This window comes from Mastigoproctus giganteus, chromosome 7 (assembly GCF_048544385.1).
Source record: "Mastigoproctus giganteus isolate SK-2022 chromosome 7, ASM4854438v1, whole genome shotgun sequence".
In the NCBI taxonomy this organism is placed as follows: domain Eukaryota; kingdom Metazoa; phylum Arthropoda; class Arachnida; order Uropygi; family Thelyphonidae; genus Mastigoproctus; species Mastigoproctus giganteus.
In genome coordinates, this window is record NC_143581.1 from 60,989,078 (window position 1) to 61,013,385 (window position 24,308).

Here is a 24,308-nt window from a genome sequence, read left to right on the forward strand (position 1 = left end):
GTTGTTTTGTTGCGACGCACAAGAAAACATGCTTGATAATATTGGGTGCTTTTCAAATTTGTCACGTAGCTTTTGAAAGTAAGACAAGTCGTTATTTGCCTTATCTGAATGCACCTTATTTAAGTGCTCCAGTAATCTGGAAGGCTTCATAGCCTCATTTGAATGTCTTTTCACAAATAAGGCACATTGGAAGTTGATTGTTTGCTGGTGCTGATATAAATCCATATTTTAGATATTCCGCAGAATATTGTCTACATTTCTTTTCTGGCTCGGCCATTTTTCTTCCTATTTAAAAAAAAAAAGTAATAAAAATAATAATAAGAAGAGCATGTACGTATCATTAATTATTAAGAAAATTAAAAATAACTTATAAAAATATTTGTGTTAAGCTTGCTTGACATTATACTGTTTTCAACTTTTCTGTAGGGTCAGGTCTGGTCCAAGCTTGAAGCTGGAAATCACATATATAAGAACATATATGGAGCTTAGAAAAGGATGTTCAGGACTCAATTTAGAGTAGGAGGCCCGAATTGCTAGTTGTTTTTGTCTAATCGTGCCCCCTTATATGCTATGCTCAACGCCAGATTAATACTTCTGTTGTGAAATGTAAACTATACCTTACATGTCAACAAAGGATTATTTATTCAAATTTATGTTGAGATGCTATTTCTAAGAACTCAAAGTAGTAAAAAAATAACTATAAGCCGACCTTTATTATTTTCGTTAAACCTGCAAATAATATGTATAGGGTGGTCCAAGAAACTGTCACCTACACATCAAAATCGGCCGACTGTGGAGCAAACAAAATGGTTGCCTGGGTAATGCGTATTGTACTGAATATAGCGGTGTTGTTTCCAGAGAAAATGCATTCAACATTACCTATGACAATAACCTTATTTTTATATTTTACACTAGCACTTACCTTTATTATATCTTTTATCCTAATAAGAAAAACCGTTTAGCAGATGAAAATTGAAAACACACCACAGAACATTCAGTGAATTGTAGAATAGTTCTAGAATCAATGTAACTAGTGAATGACCGTCACTTGATCAATGCAGAATCAAAGTTTCAATCGGGAGAGCTCATTTTAATTTTCAAGGGATAGTTAGTCCGTAGCACGTTAATATGATAGGTAGTCTGTAGCACATTAATACGATAGTTAGACTGTACCACACAGTTTGTATGTTTCTCTGGGGTTACTTCTACCCATATACAGTACTTTGCATTTGTCATGGTTAAACTTCAGTTGCCACTTCTTAGCCCATCTGCCCAAATTATCTAGATCCTGTTGCACACTGCCATTACTGTCATTAACAACCCTGCCAACCTTTGTATCATCTGCAAACTTCAACACTAAGCCTGATATACCTTCATCAATATCATTGATAAATATACAAAATAACAGAGGACCCAACATCGAACCCTGTGGGACTCCACTAATAACATTAGTCCATGAAGAGCAGCACCCATTAATTACCACCCTCTGTCTTCTCCAACTCAACCATCCTTTTATCCATTGTAGCAACTTACCCTTAATATCATTCTGCTCCAATTTGTACAATAGTCTTCCGTGCGCAACAGTGTCAAAAGCTTTCCTGAAATCCAAATATATGATATCAAAATTATTTTTTGCATCCAGTTCCTTTGTAACCACATCATAATATCCTATCAAATTTGTCAGACAAGACTTTCCCTTAACAAACCCATGCTGTGTCTGAATTATTGCTGCAGTCTTGTCTATATGATCCTGCAATGCATCTTTAACCAGTGATTCCATTATTTTACCCAGAACAGAAGTTAAACTAACTGGTCTGTAATTACTTGTGTCACACTTCGATCCCCCTTTGTGAATTGGGGATACATTTGTAGATCTCCAGTCTGTGGGGACCTCCCCTGAGTCCAAGGATGCTCTCAAAATTATGGCTAAGGGTTGCTTAGTTGCTTTGCCGTCTCCTTTAATATAACTGGATAGATCCCATCCACCCCAGGTGCCTTTCTTATGTTTAACTTCAACAATTTCTCCTCCACTTTGCTCTCAGTTATTACAAAATCACTAAGCATCCTGCTACAATTTGATAACCTTCTGCCATTTTCAAACCTTAACTCCTCATGTGTGAATGTAGATGCAAAATAGTCATTCAGTTTGTTTGCTATCTGAGCAGGATCATCAACAGTCGAACCATCGATATCAAGTGGACCAATCAGATTCATCCCCTTCTTTTTAGCGTTTATATAAGTAAAGAAATCCTTGCTGTTTTCCTTAGCATCTTGTGCCAAAGATTTCTCGTAATCTGCCTTTGCCTACCTAACCTCCTTTGTGACCTGATTACAGACTAGCTTATATCTGCCATAGGCTTCTGAGTCGCTTGATAATTTATATGCATGCCATGCATTTTTCTTCTCTGTCAGGAGTCTAATTAATTCATTTGATAACCATTTAGGCCTAAACCTTGAACAATATTTCTTAATAGGTATGAAACTTTTAGTAGCATCTACGATTATTTCCTTGGCTCTCACTTAGAATTTACTGTTGGTAACATCGTCAGTTGATCCCACTGTACAGAATTTAAAAACTGTCTGAGACCACTGTACCCACCTTTACGGATGCAAAAACCCTTTCCTTTACCCCTGATGGTAATTATATCTTTAAGTAAATCCCACATCAGTAAACTGTGATCACTGCCACCTAGTGGTTCCTTTATCTGCAAATTCTTAATACACGAATGATCACTGCTGATAACCAGATCAAGAGTATTACTCTCTCTGGTTGCCTCACGATCATGCTTCTGCAGAAAACAATCATCCAATAAATCCACAAAAGTCTTACTAGTGTGTGAGCGACCAACCCACAAGTTCCAGTCAATATCTGGGAAGTTAAAATCCCCCATTATAAGACATTCTGATTTACTAGCCCACTCTATTTCTCTGTACAATTGTTCGTTGTACTCATTCGAGTCATTAGGCCTATAACACACTCCTACTCTTATTTTTGTTTTCACAGTGCTTATGTCACACCAAACTGACTCAACAGTGCACTGTTCATCTATATAAACTGGAAGCACTTCTTTTGATTTTATGTTTTTTTTTTATTAACAGCATAACACCTCCTCCCTTCCTAATCTTGTCTATCCTTTCTGGACACATTGTACTCCCCAAATTCCAGTTTTGCATTCCTTATATCTGTGTGACACCACGTCTCTGCTATCCCAGCAATATCCATCTTTGATGTCTTGACCAACACTTCAAATCTATTTATTTACTATACTTCTAGCATTGGTATACATGTACCTATTCTTATTATTAGTTACCCTAACACATCCTATGTACCCACTTGTTTCACTATGACTGCCATCAGTCCCTGAAACCCCCAACACCCCTCGCTCCATACCGCTGCTTATTCTAATAGAAGTAGTGCAAGAATCACCTTCACTTCTGCCTGCAGCTACTTTTAACCTTTGTCTGTGAGTCCCCCCAAGCTAGCAGTTTTCCGACCCACCTAACACTGCCTCGATAACATCAGCAAATATTCTTGCATCCTTTCTATTTAAGTGTATCCCATCCCTGTAGAAGCAGTCTCTCCTGTTAACAAGCACAGACCACACTGAAAAATTCTACCCCTTGAGCCTTGCACATTTCCTCCAGGGCCGAATTGATTGACAAAGCTCTCATCACGTACTCCCTCCTATCGTGTCTTGTCAGAATTGCAGACATTTTCAAATTTAACCCTAACTCGCGACTTTTTTGCAATATTGACCTGTACTTGTTAAGTAAATTTGCAGATCTTCTACTCTTAATGTCATTGGTGCCAACGTGTACAACAATATCACACTTTTTGCCCTTAAAAGATGATATATGCTTTACAAAGTCATCAACTATTGCCCCTGGCAGACATACCCTGGTCCTGTTCCATCTATCCTTTTTACACAATATATTCCCCGTCTCCCTGACAATAGAGTCACCAACAATAACTAGTTCCTTTGGGACCAGGGCATTCTGCCTTTGAGATTGCCGCTGTGTTGCCTGGTGCCCAGGAGTGAGCTCTGGCATTGAGTTGGGCAGCTGAACGCTTGACGGGTCCCTCATTAATTTCTTCGAGTGCATCTACCCTACACCTCAAGCTCTCATAGACACCCCGTAGAACGCTGAGTTGATGCCTAATTTCTAGACACTCTCTGCACCTGGCACACACAAAGACATCCTCCTTGGCCAGATCATGTTCTGTTCCGGAGAGTTCGGCAAACATTGGTGATACCCTTTGGGACATGATTCAACACCCTTTTTTGTAAAGCTCTTTTAGGAATACTTGATTGCATCTTTAAACTCTTTATTTCAGTTAGAGTGGGCAGTGTTTCCAAGAGAGAAAGAAAATTACTTAAACAGATAAGTGGGGAGAATGTAGGTGGTGGTGTTGAAGTTTCTTACATTCTTTCTTGACAATGAACTGTCCATTTGTCCATAGAAAAATAAACATATACCAGACAAATGTGATCAGGCATGTTTGGTATTCTTTTTACAGCCATAATTAATCTGCTATTGCACAATAGTGAAATTTAGATATAACCTATTCCTCTTTTGAAAGCTAACAAATGATGTGTGATTTCAGTTGGGTTTGGTTAAGTTTGTGTTTTAGTAGCACACATCTTCCCTCTCTCTTACTGTTGTCTACATGTGTTTGGCTCAAAACGAAGGAATTAAACATTACTGCATTTATTATCAACCTAAAGGTAAGAAAAGAAAGGGTGGTGTGTCAAGTAATTACAAAATTCTGGATGGAATGTCGAATTATTTTTATGTGTTGGCATCAAAAAACACAAGTGATTTGACATCGTACGTGGATGACTTAAAACTCTTAACAAAAATAAATTTGACTGACGAAGCAGGAGGCACTACAGGAACAATCAATAAGATCTTATCAGAAATATAGCAATACTTCATTAGATTTGACCTGCAAGTTAACTTTGGAAAATCTGCCATCATGGTCTTCTCACTTAAACCCACACCTCCTATAATTCAGCCTGTAATTGATGGAGGCTTTATCACAGTGTTAAAATGCAGGGTGGAGGGGGAGTGAAATAGAGAGATCTCTGTATGAAAATGGCATCTTAAAAAATTATATGAAGAAGTTCTGTTCTATCTAAATTCCACAGGAATTGCTGGATTGCCAAGCAACATATTACATTTTCAGAACAAAAATCTGATAAAAACGTATAATAGATGATTCGAAGATGTGCTGTTTTGGTGTAGAGTTGTGGGATTCTGCTGCAAGTACAACAATCAGAGCATTACACATTGCAAAATACTAGAATTTTCCCCATAGCATAAATTGATGGCCAAAGCACTGAATTTAATTCTGTTTCAAACCTTAATGTGTGAAAGATTTTCATGAATTAATGTTGGAAATAGATTTTCACCATTAAAATGATCTCCAGGAGAATGCCAACATCTAGCATATGAGACTCGTGCGTGCTGGAGGATTGCTCAACCAGCTGTCTGCTCCATTCCCAAGCTGTAAAATTTTCCAAATATTTTTACTTGGCATGTAAAATTCTCCTTTACCTAAAAATGCATAAAAGTCTACTATGTATGCATTTGGCATCGCAATTTATGCATACAATATTCAGTATTGTGTGTGTCAAACTGTGGAGTGGAAGTGTTTTTTTCCAAATTTTCTATACTTGAAAATGAATCCCAAAGTGAGTTTGAAACATTCTCATAATTGCACAGGATTGTTGAGTTAATTGGGCTTCATTTGTAATTATTACTTAGAACTGAAAAATAATTTTTCCTGATATTTATTAAAAGAAGTGTTTAATTTTATAGTAAATTCAGATTATGTTACAGATGATATTTTATGGTTTGAAACTGCAGCTTCCTGTTAATTATTCTCCAACTGCATAGTGACATTCAAAGGAGAGAAGTGTAAAGCACTTCAGAGGTGTGTATTACTGTGCTGGAGGAGGGAAAAGCTAAGCTTAATCAGGATGGAGAAATGAACTAACTTCAGCTTCACCAAGTTAAAATTGAATCCATTCCTGATTTAATTCTGAACCACGACTGAAATAAATCAGAATTGAAAATAACACTGAATTATTATTTTAGAGACAGCAGAATTTATAAAAAATTTTAGAAACTGGTTCTACTGAAATGTTGAAAACTGACTGAGTGACATCACTGTTTGTGCAGAAAATGTGCTATTAAAGATCAGATCCAGTGCCATGTGAGTCACTTTACTAGAAACCAAACTAATCAACATGAAAGGAACTCCAAACCAAGAACCATTCAACTTCTAAAACCTTCAAAATTTCTTTCCCTGATTTTTCTATATTTCTTATTAATAATTAATGATTAATTAATAATTAATAATAATTAATTAATAAAAATATAAAATTATTATATTTCATATTTTTTATATTTAATAAAATTGATAATAGTCAAACTATAATCTTTATATAGCTATAGGAGTTTTATAAACCTCTGAGAGGGGGGTTAGTAAAATGTTTTCTTTTAGCCAGTGAGTTGTTGATCATTGGAACAGGTCGCCTTCATGGGTAGTTGAGGCTGAATTTGAATAAGTTCAAAGTTTAACTGGATAGTTATCTAAGTGACAAGAGAAGCAAATAATTTGTATTTTCTTATCTACTTGGGCGTTTTTTTTATTTTTTTCTGCCAGTGCAGCAAAAGGCTCTGGCTTCCTTGCACTATATGGTTATTATTGTTTACTGTGTTTTTAGTTTCTTCATGTATATTACATTTTTAACACTTTTACTCACTGTATTGTAATTGCTTTTATCCTATTTAATTTTAAGAGTTTTAACCATAAATAATTTGTAATCTATTATTTTATAATAAACTTTCTTTCAAATTTGTTGGTGTCTACAAGAATTTATATGCATCTTAACTAAAAGTTACTGGTTTCAGATCTTATTTGATATTTGTCTAAGAGCCTAGGAAACAGTGAAAACAAAAATAAAAACTTTACATAAAGTAAAATGAAAGTAACAAATAGTTGTGTTGTGATCCTGTTGAGTGTGGAATATCTGAAAATGTGCCATGCAGTGTGTGTGTGTGTAATATCCAGGAGTGTGGGGGGGGGACAGTAAAAGTTTGTGGTCTGGTAAACCTTGCACAACAGAATGGTGCTTAAATTTTAAGTACTGTCAGCAATAGTGAAAGGCCAAAGTTGTAGATAGTTTTTATCATTTAGTTTAAAATATGAACTGCTTAGAAATAGAGTAGACTTGCAATTAACCAGAATGGTCAAAAAAATTAAATTAAAAAAAAAAACTAGTTATGAATTTATAACTACAGCATGGGAAGATTTGACATAAAATTTAGTATGTACTTTTTTTGAAAAGGTAAAGCAGTGATGTTTACTTTTTTCCTTTGGTTGGCTTTCCTGTGACTTGTACTATGTAAACTTTAATTCCACATATCACCATTGTATTTATATCTTCTTGCAGTTTGGATAGTTGTAAAATTTTAATTTTTTAATTTTAAAGTTTAATTTTTTAAAAATGATTTGCATATTAACTATATTTATTGTATGTTTATATATTTATTGCATATTTAAAATTAAAAATTGGTTGCAATGTAGATACCAAGGGAAGTCCAAGAAATATTTCAAGATGTATCTTGTTTAAATTTGACAAGTGAGGTGAGGCACTTTTTAAATAAATTTTTAGTAAAGTAATTTGATGTTTAATAAACTGAACATCAATAATAAGTCAATATTTTGATGAATTTATATTGACTAATTTTATATTATTTTTACTATACAGATGGTACAGAGTAGAATATTGCATTATAGTTAATTTTCCTGTTAAATTTTTATATTATTATTTTTTTTGTTGTTCAATAAATGAATATGTAATGCATAAATGCATGTCATTTGCATCTGTTTATTTGTCACACCCAAATATCTTTTTTCATGAAGAAGAAAAAATAAAAATTGTCCGTATAATTTTGGCCAAAGACCAATGTTGTTCGTCCAGTTTAACCAGGACTTCATTTTTTTATTTGTGTCACAGAAAGAACTTTTTAAATATCATTCCATATCCTCAGATTCTGTAAACTGATCTTGCTCTGCACATGTTTGCCTGGAATGTAAAACAAAAAAAAAAAAAAAAAAACCTTTTATGATTTCATAAAATTTACAGCAACATCTGTATTTTATGGTGTTACACTTATTCGTTTTATGAATTTATCTTTTTTTTTTTGAAATACTTGTCTATGTATCTATTTTATCAAATACAGACCTGCTGATTGCTGAAGTCACCATCGGTATATGGTGTTTGTTTTAGATATAGTAAAGTTGCAATTGTTGCATCTTCAGACATGAACAACAGTTTGTCTGAAGTAGTGCTGGAAGAATAAAGGTTTAAGAGAAAATGCTGTGTTACTTTGTATTTTTGTTTGAAAAAAAGTAAGTGGGTTTGCATTTTGTAGTTTGTGTTGACATGAAATTATTATAGGTTATGGCTGGAAAAGGATATCTTGTGTGGGATGCATGCTTGCAAAGAAAAGTGCCAAGAAGACAACAAAAAGAGAGAATTTATTGTCCACCTCTCTCCCAAATTGGAAAAATGTCAGTTTGGATGCTTAATTGAAATGTTTTAGTTCATTTTTGATATAATAATAAATGCAAAGTGCCCCAAAAATTATTATCCTGGAAATTATTGTGGCTCATATGGCCCAATACACTGGATCATGTGAACCACAATAAATATTATTCTTAATCTGCAACATAGCTTTAGTGCATTTTGGTAGAAAAATTGATTTGTGTTAAAAGCATTATGGATTTTGATTTTTCAGAATTTAGCAGGAATAGTACTGTAGCCAAAGGTTTTGATGTCACCTTGAGCTAAAGTTTTATTTGTTTATTTAAACTTTTGATTGCCTTCATCTTGGATACTAGTCAAGGGACTCGTCTTTTGTAGTCCCAGCCAATTCCCCATAAATGGAATGTGATCAAAAAGAGTTCACAGACTGAACTAATATTTAAGAATTGATGAGGCTTACTGGCTATATGCAGGAATCTGCTTAATACCAGGACCAATTCCAATTCTGCAACTTCTGGAGACATTTATGATAGGTTTCTTTTGGAATTGTTAATACAGTAGTTCCTATGTAGCATTTTGAATAATTTCCTTAGGCATAAATCTGAGTGCTTTCAAGATGCTTTGAGCTTGAGAGGGGAAAAAAAAAATTAGTGACCTAAATCTGGTGATTGTGGAGGATGAGAGATTGTAGGGATGGAGTGCAAATTCTTTAATAGAAAGCACTTGGTGTGTAGAGGAATTGTCGTGATGCAAACACTAGTTCCTGGAAGCCCATTTTCTCTGAACAACATTGTACAATCATTCTAAAGCTTCTTAATTTGCTGTTTGACTATACATAACAAATTCATAATAAAGAGTGCCTTGTTAGTCCAAATATATATGATAAGCATGATCTTCACATTTGGAGATTGTCTTGATTTTTGGGCCTTGGAGAAGATACTCTTACATTGAGTGGACTGAACCTTTATTTCTGGGTCATGGGCATACACCCATGATTCATCACCAGTAATGCTGGTAACACATACTTTTGTTTTTTCCATCATTACAGGTGATGAATCATGGGTGTATGCCCATGACCCAGAAATAAAGGTTCAGTCCACTCAATGTAAGAGTATCTTCTCTAATTATCAGTGAGGATGCAGGGCATAAACTGGCTGAAATATATTGAATTCTCAAACCTTGTGTTAAAACTGATTGACATATCCCATAAGAAATATCAATTTCATTATCAAATTCATGATTGATTAAACATCAGTCAGCACTGATCATGAAACGAGACAAAGCAATACTCCAGATCTGATTATCAGCAATGATTCTTTGTGTATTAAGAATTGCGTTATAAAGGAACGAACCACTAGATGGTAGTGGTCATGGTGTATGGGTGTGAGAGTTCCTTAAAGATGTGTCAGAGGTAAAGAGGAAGGATTTTGCTTTTTTTGAAAGTATTACAATGGTCTCAGACAGTTTCAAAATTCTATTCAGCGGCATCAGCTGATGATGCTCCTACCAGTTGCAAATTCAGGGAAATATTTGTAAAAACTGTTGGACTTTTTATGCTGACTAAGAGATACTGTTTAAGGCTTAAACCTAATGTATGTCAAATGAACTGATGACACTAATGACAGAGAAGTAGAATACATGGATGTGTATAAATTATCAAGGGATACAAAAGGATAAAGTATATATAGTAAGTATAAGAAAGTCCACTAGATATGAATGGTATAACTGCTGCTGATGAACTGATTAGATATTTTGCATGTACATTCATATGTGAAGAGTTTTTTTAAGGGATGGGGATGACAGAAGTATATATCAATTTCTAACAGGGTGATAAAAGATTTTGTGATAATTGAGAGGAAAGCAGGAAGAGAAATTGCTGAAGCTAAAAGTACATAAGATACCTAAGGCAGATGGGATTTATCCACTATATTAAAAGAAGCAGCAGAAGAGTGAGCATCCGTGGTTTCAAGGGAGGACCTTATGAATTGGACATGTACAAGTGTATCCCCAATTTGCAGAGGGGATTAAAGATTGCTGAAGTGAGTATTTACAAACCTGTAAGCATGACGTTCTGTTTCAGAGAATGGAGTTACTGGTTAAAGAAGTGATGCAAGACTGTGTAGACATGAATGCAATTATATAGTAATCACAGTATGGGTTTGTCAAGGAGGCAGTCTTGTCTGACCAATTAGCATTAGCATTAGCATTAGTAGAGGCATTTGATGCAAGAAAGCAAGCTTATGCAGCATCAGCCAAAAAAAAAAAAAAAAAAAAAAAGTAACATAAATAAATAAAAATAACCACTTCCACTTCACCCCTCTGTTCGTTCGAAATACCTGTCCAGCTGAGCCTTAAACTTATTTAGGCTATCAACTTCCACGACAAGGGATGGAAGTCTGTTCCACCCACCAACCACCCGCTGGCTAAAGGCAAATTTCCGCACATCTATCCTACATCTGTCTTTCCTCAATTTGAATTTATGCCCTCTCAGGTGATTTTTCTGAGCTAGAGGAAGAATCCCATCAGCATTGAGCATGCTCAAACCATTCAAGGCTTTGTACACCTCTATCAGATCACCCCGCTGGTGCCTAGTTTCCAGACACTGTAATTTGCAAAACTTAAGCCTTTCTTCGTAAGAGAACCCCTTTGTCCCATTCACCAATCTAGTTGCCCTTCTCTGTACTCGTTCCAGCAGCTCTACATCCTTCCTGAAATGCCTGTATACAGTACTCTAGGTGTGGCCTGACCATTGCCTTATACAAGGGAATAATCACCTCCTTATCCCTGCTAGAAAAATTTGTATATATCATTGACAATACACCATGAGCTACTCTTGCAGCTCGTCTGCACTGCTCAGAGAACTTCATATCTGCCTGCACCACCACCCCCAGGTCCCTTTCATTCTCTACCACTGTCAGTGTAGTACCACAGAGTTGATACGTTGCTCTGGGGTTGCTGTTTCCCATATGTAGTACTTTACATTTGTCAATATTAAACTTCATTTGCCACCTCGAAGCCCATCTGCTCAACCTTTCCAAATCCTGTTGCAGCAGCATAGTGTCAGTAGTGTCCTTGACAACCCTGCCAACCTTTGTATCGTCTGCAAACTTGGACATTAAGCCTGATATACCATCATCAATATCATTTATAAATACAGAAAACAATAAAGGCCCCAATACTGAACCCTGAGGGACCCCACTAATAACATTAGTCCACGATGAGCAGTGTCCATTGATTACCACTCTCTGTCTTCTCCCCCTCAACCACCCCTTTATCCATAGCAGCAACTTGCCTCCAATGCCACACTGCTCCAATTTGTGCAGCAGTCTTCCATGTGCAACAGTATCAAAAGCCTTTCTAAGATCCAAGTATATAATATCAAAGTTATTCCCTGCATCCAGTTCTTTTGTGACTGCATCATAGTATCCAATCAAATTGGTCAGGCAAGACTTCCCCTTAACAAAACCATGCTGTGTCCTAGCTATAACTGAAGTCTTGTCTAGATGATCCTGCAGTGCTTCTTTCACCAGTGCCTCCATTAATTTTCCGGGAACAGAAGTTAAACTCACAGGTCTATAATTACTTGTGTCAGCCTTTGATCCCCCTTTGTGAATTGGGGTCACATTTGCACATCTCCAGTCAATGGGTACCTCCCCTGAGTCCAAGGAAGCTCTCATAATTATGGCTAAGGGTTTGCTTACCTCCTTTGCTGCCTCCTTTAATATAACTGGATAGATCCCATCCACCCCAGGTGCCTTTCTTGTGTTTATCTTCAACAATTTCTCCTCCACTTTGCTCTCAGTTATTACAAGATTCTCTAGCTTACTGCTAGAGTTGAATACACCTCTGGCATTCCCCTCGCTGAATAACTCCTCATGTGTGAATGTCGATGCAAAATATTCATTTAGTTTGTTAGCTACCCGAGCAGGGTCATCAACAGTTGACCCATCGATCTCAAGTGGACCAATCTGATTCATCCCCTTCCTTCTAGAGTTTACATAAGTAAAGAACTCTTTGCTGTTTTTCTTCGCATCCCTTGCCAAGGATCTCTCGTAATCTGCCTTCGCCTGCCTAACCTCCTTTGTAACTTGGTTACAGATCAACTTGTATCTATCATAGGCATCCGTGTCACGTGTTAATTTGTATGTATCCCATGCATTTTTCTTCTCTGCCATATGCCTCATTAGTTCATCTGACAACCATTTAGGCCTAAACCTTGAACAATATTTCTTAGTTGGTATGTAAAGCCTAGTAGCTTCCACGATAAGTTCTTTGAATGCTTCCCATTTTGAATTTGCTGTTGGCAATATCATCAGTTGATCCCACTGTATAGAATTTAAATACTGTCTCAGTCCATTGTAGTCGCCTTTACGAAAGCAATACCCCTTCCCTTTACCCCTAATGGTAGTTACCTCTTTGAGTAACTCCCACTTCAGCACACTGTGATCACTGCCACCAAGTGGTTCATTTATCTGCAGATTCTGAATGCATGAAGAATCACTACTGATAATCAAATCAAGAGTATTACTCCCTCTAGTTGCCTCCCGAACATGCTGATGTAGAAAACAATCATCCAATAAATCCACAAAAGCCTTGCTACTGTGTGAGTGACCAGCCCCCAAATTCCAGTCAATATCTGGGAAATTAAAATCCCCCATTATAAGACTCTCTGATTTACTGGCCCACTCTATTTCTCCGAACAGTTTCTTATTATACTCATCAGAGTCATTAGGCCTATAGCACACTCCTACTCTCAATTTTGATCTCCCAATGCTTATGTCACACCAAACTGACTCGACACTGCACTGTCCAGCGATGTCGACTGGCTTCACTTCCTTGGATTTTATGTGTTTCTTAATTAATAGCATAACCCCTCCTCCCTTCCTATCCTGTCTATCCTTTCTGTACACATTGTACTCCCCAAATTCCAGTTCTGCATTTCTTATATCTGTGTGACACCACGTCTCTGAAATCCCCACAATATCTGCCTTTGATGTTTTGAGCAATACCTCAAATTCATCAAATTTATTTACTAAACTCCTAGCATTGGTGTACACACAAGTATACATGCACCTGTTCTTTTTCTTAGCTACCCTAACACAACCCATGTGTTTACTTGTACCCCAATGATTCCCAGCAGTCTCTGAAATATCCTGCATCTTATTTTCCAGGCTGCGGCTCATTCCAATTGGATATGATCCAATTGGAATGAGCCGCAATATGCTCAATCTAATTGGATACGATCATGCAGTAACAAAGGAACTGGATGCAAAAAATAATTTTTAATTTCAGAAAAGCTTTTGACTGTTCCCGTTTGGTTGCTGCACTGAACCCCAAAAATTCCCTTGGGGTTCAGTGCAGCATTTGGGATAAGTTGCTGCTGTGGATAAAGGAATGGTTGAGTGGGAGGACAGAGTGATTATCAATGGGCACTGCTCTTCTTGAAATAATGTTTATACTTGGGCACAACGATCGCGTCAGAGGAGTTTACAATAAATCATGAATGCAATCGCTAATTGTATTTACTGTAATGTGGGCTTGAACCATGGTCCACTCAGTGTGTACTACTGCATTTTAGCTTCTGACCATGCAGCTACATCAGGCTTCACATGTTATTAGTGGGTCCCTTGGGGTTCAGTGCCAGAGTACGTTGTGGTTTTCAGTATTTGTTAATGACATTGATGAAAGAATATAAGTCTTAATGTCCAAGTTTGCAGATTATCTGCCTACCCCTTCTGTTGTGTCTATCAATCTCACAATTCTACTAATCATTTGGAACTCTTTGACTTTCTTTCTTTGAAATGACTTTCTGCAGTCCAACTTTCCTAAAAGTGAGGTTATTTTTCTAGGCAAGTTTAATGTTCATAGTTCTAGCTGGCTACAGTTTTCTAGTCATGTGAACCATACTGAGGCTTTTTCAGTTACTAATGACCTCGCACAGATTATTCATTTACCTACCAGAATGCCAGCCAATCCTAACCACCCAGCGAACACTTGATCTTTTTTTCATGAACAGACCTAAGTGCAATATTGAGGTGAGTGGTCTTCTAGACACCTCAGATCACAACTTAGTGATGGTCTCTTTTCCACTGGAGTCTTTCTCTCATGGCCACTCTCAGCCTCATGTTCTTTGGCATTACAAGAATGCAAAATGGGGTGACTGCAAGATTTCTATTCTTCTTCTCCTTGGTGGATTACTGTTTTAAATCTCCTGATGTCAGTTTTTGTCAGTCAATTTCACTGATTAAAAATCTGCTTTAAAATTGTTTAGGTAAAGGAAGAGATTTTAAGGTGGAGTGTGGAATAAAGGATTTCATCACTACAAGAATAATTTCACTGGCATGATCAGACAATTTTAAAGTAGATTTTTAATCAGTCTGAACTAGTTTTTAATCAGGTCTAAACTAGATTTTCTACTCTTAGAACAGGCTAAGAGTAGAAAACTTGCTTCTTGTCCAAAGGGTATATTGAAAAATTCAGGTCTCTTGCTGTTTTTGCCCATCTGTACTCCCACCTCTGTTAAAAAAATAATGGTTCTATTTGCCACCTCAGATAAAGATAAAGCTGACTTACTAGCATCCTTCTTTCCTTCTAACTCTTTTATTGACTATCTTGGTGAATCAGCTCCTACCAATCCCTGGTATACCACCCACTCAATACCTCCTGTGATCTACCATTAAAAGGATGTCAGAAGAATTTTGAACAATCTTGATGTCAAGAAAGCTCCAAGGACCTGATGATATTTCTCCACTTGTTCTCAAAACCTGTGCGCCTGAGCTTACTCCTGTTTTGTCCCTTTTTTTTTTTTTTTTACAATTTCTTATTTTACTGGTGTTTTTCCGCCTGCATGGAAATTTGTGCATATCCAGCAAATTCCTAAAAAGGCTGAAAAATCCCTCCTATCCAATTATTGTTCCATTGCACTTACCTCTACTCTTTCTAAAGTAACGGAGAAATCCATTAACTGCCAACTCCTAAACCATTTTGAAATTTTTCATCTGATCAATGTTTGCCAGTATGGATTCCATCAGTGTTGATCTGCTGGTGATATACTGATTTTATTATCCATATATGGACAAATTCAAGGAGAAGTTTGGTGAAACTCAAATTGTTTTGGCACTTCACTCCAAGTTGCCTTGGTATTGCACTACACACTTTCAATAAACGGTGCTGCTCCAGTGATGTAGTAATTACAATTTATTTAAATTGTATGCTATTTCCTAAGACCAAGGTTTTAACCCTGGTCTGGGAAGTTGTATACTATTTTAAATAGTGCAACTTCTGGGTTAACTTCTGGTAAAGAGCTTCCAAAATACGAGATTAATATACAGTAATACCCCGAAGTTACGCGATAGGTGGGTCCGACGAAAATCGCGTAAGTCGAATTCGCGTAAGTCGGGGTACAACTTTGCATATAAATACATATAAATTTTGCTTAATTGGGACCAAGGACTAACAAAAACACTAGTTTAGAAGAAAAATATTAATAAAATTGCAGTTCTTTATACATATTAATACAAAATATGTATTAAAAAAACAAATGACTTACGTAAAAAAGTTATTTCGATGTCGGTGGCTTCATAAAATCTAACAAATTCGTCTGACGACACAGCGCCTTCTTTTTTTCACGCAGAATTTCTTCGTAGCAAGCTAATAATTTTTTTATTCCTTGCTTTGTAGCTATAACGCGTTCTTCGTTGGAGTCTATGTTTTCTAAAATTTTTAAGCCCTTTACAATTGAGTCCTTTTCAATTTTCAACCTGTCAAGTTTGCAATTGTCATGTGCTTTTCGCCGTGGCTTCATTTAGGCCTGTAGCACGTGCAATATCACATGGTCTTTCATTTCGCTCAAAGCGTTTCACAATTTCATATTTTTTCTCTATCGACAGAGGCGGACTGGCCATAAGCCTCACCGGGGAAACCCCGGTGGGCCGGAGGCCGGTGTGATTTTGGCCATAAACCATAGTATGAGGCCACTATAAATTTTCCCGGGTAAGAATTTTTGATCCAGTCCGCCTCTGTTTATCGATAATTGCTTTTCTTTTTCTCTCTGAATCTGTAGTGTCTTCACCAGGACGCTTCCTTTTCACACCTTTTAAGTATTTTACTCCTTTTTAGGGAATAAAGCACAATTACAAAACGAGGAGGCACGCTTGATACGCATAAACAAAGCTGCGCGCATGTAGCAACTGAATAAACAACACCATAAAGGCAGAGATACACTATTAACACCTCACATTTCTAGGGGTTACTACCATAAAACAATAAAAATCCAGTTGCGTTTCTGCTAGTGAAATCTGTTATAAACTGGTAGTAAACTCGATCTAATTGCATTTGCGATTATATCGATAGCTGGAATTGTGTTGGTTTTTAGGTTACATTATGGTGAAATGTGTTTCCCCTTCACTGATATAAAAAACATAAAAGCAGCAAAGTTGAATTTTGTTCATCTTTCGCTCTCATTCTCCGCCGTCGCACCGTATATCGATAACATATGAAAAACGACCTTGAAGATAGTGGGCGGCAGCGTTGCCAAACGAAAAAATCAAGAACCGCGTAACTCTGAGTTCGCGTAAGTCGGGGTAGCGTAAGTCGGGGTATTACTGTATTCGTTAGCCAAGTTAGTTTGTTTAATGCTACATTCTAATACTTCTTTTACTAACATGTTTTATATCTGTTGTAGCATGAGACTTCTGCCTTAGATTCACTGTTATTCATTTTTATTGAGAATAGAGAAGAATAAATTATTTCATGACACACAGGAGTTTAGGCACAACAAAGTTTTTCTGTTATTTGTAGAATTACAGTTTTAAAATTTTTATTAGATATTTTGCAAATATTTTTGATTATCAATGCAGTCATTTTCTGGTTCGTTCGTATAGTCCTCATTTATGCATTTTCTCAATTTAAGGTATAGAGATCTTATTCTGAAGTCAACCTTAGATTGGATTCTACTGTATTTTATGATCTGCATTTTTTCTCCCCTTTTTTTTTTTTGAGTCACTTTTAATGGATTCGATAATGTGTGAAGTTAGAAATGTCATAGGCACTGAATGTTGGGAAAGAAAACAAATTGTTGTGAATGAAAGTTATTCTGTTTGCGTTTGAAAGTCATGTAGAATGGCTAGGTAATGTAGTTGCATTATTTTATACAAACCATAAACATACTATTCATCAATGTTACTATGAAGTAGGCAGTGATAGAGGATATTTAACATAAAAAGTTAAGTTCTTTTTATAAGTTCTTGTGATTATTATTCAAATCTATTATATCCAGTTGATAAACAGGTTGCTATGGTACTGGAAATCAGTTCTTCAGCTTTACATTCACTATTTTCTTCCATTCTATCTTATTTCCTTTTAGATTTTTAGCTCTAACTAGAGTAAGCACACTTCGTTCTGATACATAAAATCAAAAGAAGTGCATCCAGTTGATATAGATGAACAGTGCACTGTTGAGTCAGTTTGGAGTGACATAAGCACTGCGAAAGCAAAAATAAGAGTAGGAGTGTGTTATAGGCCTAATGACTTGAATGAGTACAATGAACAATTGTACAGAGAAATAGAGTGGGCTAGTAAATCGGAATGTCTTATAATGGGGGATTTCAACTTCCCAGATATTGACTGGAACTTGTGGGTTGGGCACTCACACACTAGTCAGACTTCTGTGGATTTATTGGATGATTTTTTTCTGCAGCAGCATGTTCAAGAGGCAACCAGAGAAAGTAATACTCTTGATCTGGTTATCAGCAGTGATCATTCATGTATTAGGAATTTGCAGATAAAAGAACCACTAGCTGGCAGTGATCACAATGTACTGATGTGGGATTTACTTAAAGATTTAACTACTATCAGGGGTAAAGGAAAGGGTTTTTGCTTCTGTAAAGGCGAGTACAGTGGTCTCCGACAGTTTTTAAATTCTGTACAGTGGGATCAACTGACGATGTTACCAACAGTGAATTCTAAGTGGGAAGCATTCAAGAAATTGATCGTGGAAGCTACTAAAAGGTTCATACCTATTAAGAAATATTGTTCAAGGTTTAGGCCTAAATGGTTGTCAAATGAACTAATGAGACTCGTAACAGAGAAGAAAAATGCATGGGATGCATATAAATTATCAGGCGACATAGAAGCCTATGGCAGATATAAGTTAATCTGTAATCAGGTCACAAAGGAGGTTCGGCAGGCGAAGGCAGATTACAAGAAATCCTTGGCAAAAGATGCTAAGAAAAACAGCAAGGATTTCTTTACTTATATAAACTCTAAAAGGAAGGGGATGAATCTGATTGGTCCACTTGACATCGATGGTTCGACTGTTGATGATCCTTCTCAGAGAGCAAACAAACTGAGTGAGTATTTTGCATCTACATCCACATGTGAGGAATTATTAAGGTTTGAAAATGGCAGAAGGTTATCAAATTGTAGCAAGATACTTAATGATTTTGTAATAACCGAGAGCAAAGTGGAAGAGAAATTGTTGAAGTTAAACGTAAGAAAAGCACCTGGGGTGGATGGGATCTATCCAGTTATATTAAAGGAGACGGCAAAGCAACTAAGCAAACCCTTAGCCATAATTATGAGAGCATCCTTGGACGCAGGGGAGGTTTCCACGGACTGGAGATGTGCAAATGTATCCCCAATTCACAAAGGGGGATCGAAGGGTGACACAAGTAATTACAGACCAGTTAGTTTAACTTCTGTTCCGGGTAAAATAATGGTGTCGCTGGTTAAGGGAAAGTCTTGTCTGACAAATTTGATAGGATATTATGATGTGGTTACAAAGGAACTGGATGCGAAAAATAATTTTGATATCATATATTTGGATTTCAGGAAAGATTTTGACATTGTTGCGCATGGAAGACTATTGTACAAATTGGAGCAGAATGGTATTAAGGGTAAGTTGCTACAATGGATAAAAGGATGGTTAAGTGCTAGAAGACAGAGGGTGGTAATCAATAGGTGCTGCTCTTCTTGGACTAATGTTATTAGTGGAGTCCCACAGGGTTCGGTGTTACGTCCACTGTTGTTTTGTATATTTATCAATGATATTGATGAAGGTATATCAGGCTTAATGTCGAAGTTTGCAGATGATACAAAGGTTGGCAGGGTTGTTAATGACAGTAATGGCAGTGTGCTACTGCAACAGGATCTAGATAATTTGGGCAGATGAGCTAAGAAGTGGCAACTGAAGTTTAACCTTGACAAATGCAAAGTACTGCGTATGGGTAGAAGTAACCCCAGAGAAACGTACCAACTGTGTGGTACTACACTTAAGGTGGTAGAAAATGAAAAACATCTGGAAGTAATTGTGCAGGCAGATATGAAGTTTTCTGAGCAATGCAGACAGGCTGCCAGGGCAGGTCATGGGGTTTTATCAATGATATATAGGAGTTTTGCTAGCAGGGAAAAGGAGGTGATTATCCCTCTGTATAAGGCAATGGTCAGGCCATGGCTTGAGTACTGCGTACAGGTCTGGAGGCCTCATTTTAGGAAGGATGTAGATTTACTTGAGCGTGTACAGAGAAGGGCAACAAGATTGGTGAGGGGAATGAAGGGATCCTCTTACCAAGAGAGGCTTAAGTTCTGCAAATTGCAGTGGCTGGAGACTAGACACCTGCGCGGTGATCTGATTGAGGTATATAAGGCCTTGAATGGGTTGAGCACGCTGAATTCTGATGGGATCCTTCCACTTGTTCAGATTACGAATCTAAGGGGGCATAAATTCAAATTAAGAAAAGACATGTAGAATAGATGTGCGGAAATTTTCCTTTAGCCAGCGGGTGGTTAATTGCTGGAACAAACTTCCATCTGTCATTGTGGAAGTTGATAGGTTGAATAAATTTAAGGAGGAACTGGACAGGCATTTGGAGGGAATGGTGCGATTTTTTTTTTTTTTTTTTTTCCTTCCTTTTGGCTGATGCTGCATAAGCTCATACATTTGCTTTCTTGCATCACATGCCACTACTACTACTACTTGCTTGACACCATTGATCTATCTTCTGCGATTATTTTCATTCATTTTTGTATCAAATATCTGTTTATGTAATTTCCTTTTTCCCATCCTTCTTACGTGCCCATATTTCCTTAAAATTTTTTTTGTTTTGCTCACCTTAAATTGGATTTTTTTTTATAGTTACAGTAGAACTTTGTTTGTCCATCACCCTATTTACCGTCAGTCTCTGTTAACCGTCACTTAACCCCCACTATGCCGTAATGCATTGTGATATTGGCGCCATGTGTCTCTGTCTTTGTAACAACTCACTGTATGCAGTTGTACTTTAAGCTCTTCTTTCACATTTTAATAATTTTTATTTAGTAAACCCATTGAAATGACAGAGAAACATAAATGAGTAGTGTTGGGATTATTACAAAAAATTGAAATAATCAATCGTCTTAGAAAAGGTGAAAGCGCTACAAGTATAGCATTGGTTTATGGAATAGGAAGAACAACAGTAAATGATATAAAGCATGATGCAGACAAAGTTGAAAACCATGTGTCGAAAATGGAAACCACTGACGGTAATGTTAAAAGTTGTAAAACAATGAAGCTTGCTAAGAATGTGCAATTGGATACTGCAATGTTTCAATGGTTTATTCAAAAACGTAGCCAAGGAATTCCATTGTCGGGACCTATAATAATTGAAAAAGCCATTGAAATCAATAAAAGACTAGGCGAGATCCTTCATTCAAGTCTAGCATCAAATGGTAAGACAAATTTAAGTTTTGCAATAGTTGTCTTTCCAGGGTGAGAAGCTAAGTGCAGATAGCATAACAATTTCTGTTTATTGTGAAAAACTACAGAAGGAAATAGCTGATCAAAGTTTTGTTAAAGACCAAATATACAACTGCGATGAGACTGGCATTAATTGGAAGGCACTACCTCAAAAGCCACTGGCCTCAGTGACTGATATGGAACCGGGATAAAAGATCGCATCACTATAATGGTATGTGCTAATGCCAGTGGTATTCATAAATTACCTTTGGTTGTTATAGGAAATCCAAAAAAGGCCTAGATCATTTAAAAATATTAATTTAAATGCTTTGCCAGTTAAATATTTCTCACCAAACATACACGGATGAGCCAAGATATTTTATGATTGGTTTCATAAAATATTTGTACCATGTGTAAGATCACATTTGACATGAAAAGGTTTACCACAATATGCAGTGTTACTGATGGACAATGCGTCTACTCATTCCATACATGTATGTGATTTAAAAAGCGATGATGTCAAAATATCATGCCACTTTCTGAGGAAACACTACATCTCTCATTCAACTGATGGACCAAGGTGTGATTGAGAGTATGAAACATCATTATCGCAAAATGTTCATTCAAAAACTCATTTCAACAGAAAATAAATTATAATTGATAGGGTTTTGGAAAAGCTACACAATATAAAAGATGCAATTTTAAATGTTGCTGATGCCTGGAATGATATTCCAGTTCAAACAATACAAAGAAGCTGGAATAAGTTGTGGCCAGAAATATATTCAACTGATACAAAAACCATTCCAAAAGAAACTGAAATTTTGCAGTTATGTTCGAATGTTCCTGGTTTTAAAAATATTTTGATGGAGGAAGTAAACGATTGGCTGGATATGGACAAAATGTACGATGGATGCGGAATTTTAGATGACGATGAAATTGTGCAAAGAGTGGTGGCAATTTTGAATGAAACTGAAGAAGAAAAAAAACTGCTACTAATGGAACAACAAACAATTAGCCACTGTGAAGCTGAAACTGAGTCATTTGAGGTACAAGAAGAAGCAAATGCTATGCAAGTGTTACTTTTGTTTAAAATTCGTAACATTGCCTCCCAAAAGGCTCGAGGGGTAATGAAACAAAAGAAATTGACTGACTTTTTTAGAAAAGAAATTTAATTGTAATATTGTTTTTTAAATTTCTTTAATGACAGAACAAAATTGTATGTATGTAATATTGTTTTCTTTTAAATTTTTTATGACGTTACTAGACCAATGTAAGTAAAAATATTAAAAATAGGTATGTATGTAGATATCTGTACTATGATTTTTTGATGACCTGGTAAAAAATAAATAAAGTTTAGTTAAATTTCATTAGGTTATGTAATAAAATAAACAAGTTAGATGACCCAGTCTATTGCATGTATAATATTTTTAATGTACACCAGGGGGCTTCGCCCTGCTCTCTGCACTTGCTTCTTTTGATAAAATAAAATACTTACAGACGCTTTTGACTCTGTGTGTGTCTCTTCCTCAGCTGTGAATACATAAATACGCTACTATATCTATATATTTGTGTAGATACATATGGTATAGCAAAGAAAAACCACGATCGTAGTGTGAAAGGCATCATTTCATCTGTATATCATTGTGCTCATCCTTCACGACGAGTTATGTATTGTATTACCCCGAATAAGTAACGCTTCACTAATAGAGAAGACTATTGTTGCTTATTTTCGGTGGGTGCCTTTCATACTACAATCATAGTTTTTCTTTAAGAGTTGTCTATGATGTATCTACACCGATACTATATAGATATAGAATCGTAAAATATTAGGCCTTGGTGCATTTAGTTTATTTAAATAAATATGTTACATATGGAAATCAAGAATGGTACCACGTGGTCATGTTAGACAAACATAGCACGTGACCACGCTTAAACAGAATCTTGTTTTACCACAGTAAAACAAGCTTCTGTTATGTATTTTTGTATTTGTTATGTATTACCACATAATCTGCATCTCTCTTCTCCTATTGACTGAATAAATATCATTAGGAGGATAATTGTTTTAATGTATAGAAAGATATTCTATTATCTGTCATGGTCTCGGTCCCATACCCTTGCAGGTAATCGAAGTTCTACTGTATTATTAATTTTTTTATATGTACTTGCTTCCCATTTGTTTGTTTCATTTATTTTTCTGAAGATTCCAATTTTAGATCAAGCACTTTATTTCTTACCCAGATCTTTTCAATCAGAAGTAAATAATAAGAAATAATAAATAAGAAATAATAAATCAGAAGTAAAAATTATTTTAGAAAAGTGTATTTATTTTAGATGAAAAAAAAAAAAAAAAAAGTTTAATTTTGTTGACCAATGTAATTTGAAAGAGTGGATATCTAGTATTTTTTTTGTTTGATTTTCGAGATAAGCAAATCATTAATATAGATTCTTCTTATGTTTTGCATGATTTTTCTATCATTTTTAAATATTTGACCTGGCATCCACTGTTTGGCCTAAAACCTGAATCTCCCCTCCCAAGGTTACATTCAACAATATTTCTAACCCTAGCATAGCAGCTTGATACATCAAGGGGTGAAATTCTTCCATAATTTCCATATTCAAATTTCTTTCTCTTTTTATACAATGGTACAATTAATGCTTTCCCGTAATTTTCCCCCTTCCGGTTTCAGCATTTGAAGTCTAATTTAATTTGTACTTTCTTACATTCTATACTTAATATTTTTAATAATCTTTTTTTACTTCCTTGCTATACTTCATATTTTCCATCATCTTTTTTTTTTTTTTTACCTTGGCAATACAGTATAAGTGATATCCAAAATTTCTCCAATTTCAATCTTTTCCTCTTCAGTAATGCCTTCAGCTCTTTCATTTAGCATATCATCAGTGTACATTACACCTCTCAAGAATTATATTCTGTTTTAGCTTTACTCTTATCATTTTGATTACCTTATGACTTTTTTCCCTCCTTTTATGAGATTTTTTAACTGAACACCAATATTCAACCTTCCTTTATAAGT

At 36.0% G+C, this 24,308-nt stretch overlaps 1 protein-coding gene across 2 annotated transcripts in view; it reads left to right on the top strand.

Annotated features, from left to right (window-relative positions):
- Positions 1-24,308, top strand: part of APP-BP1 (Nedd8-activating enzyme E1 regulatory subunit APP-BP1) — a 237,617-nt gene that overhangs the window by 139,810 nt on the left and 73,499 nt on the right. For both annotated transcript variants that reach the window (XM_090376930.1, XM_090376931.1), the window contains one exon: positions 7,598-7,657. In XM_090376930.1, the coding sequence (XP_090233056.1) occupies positions 7,598-7,657 (60 nt within the window). The remainder of the gene's footprint in view (positions 1-7,597; positions 7,658-24,308) is intronic.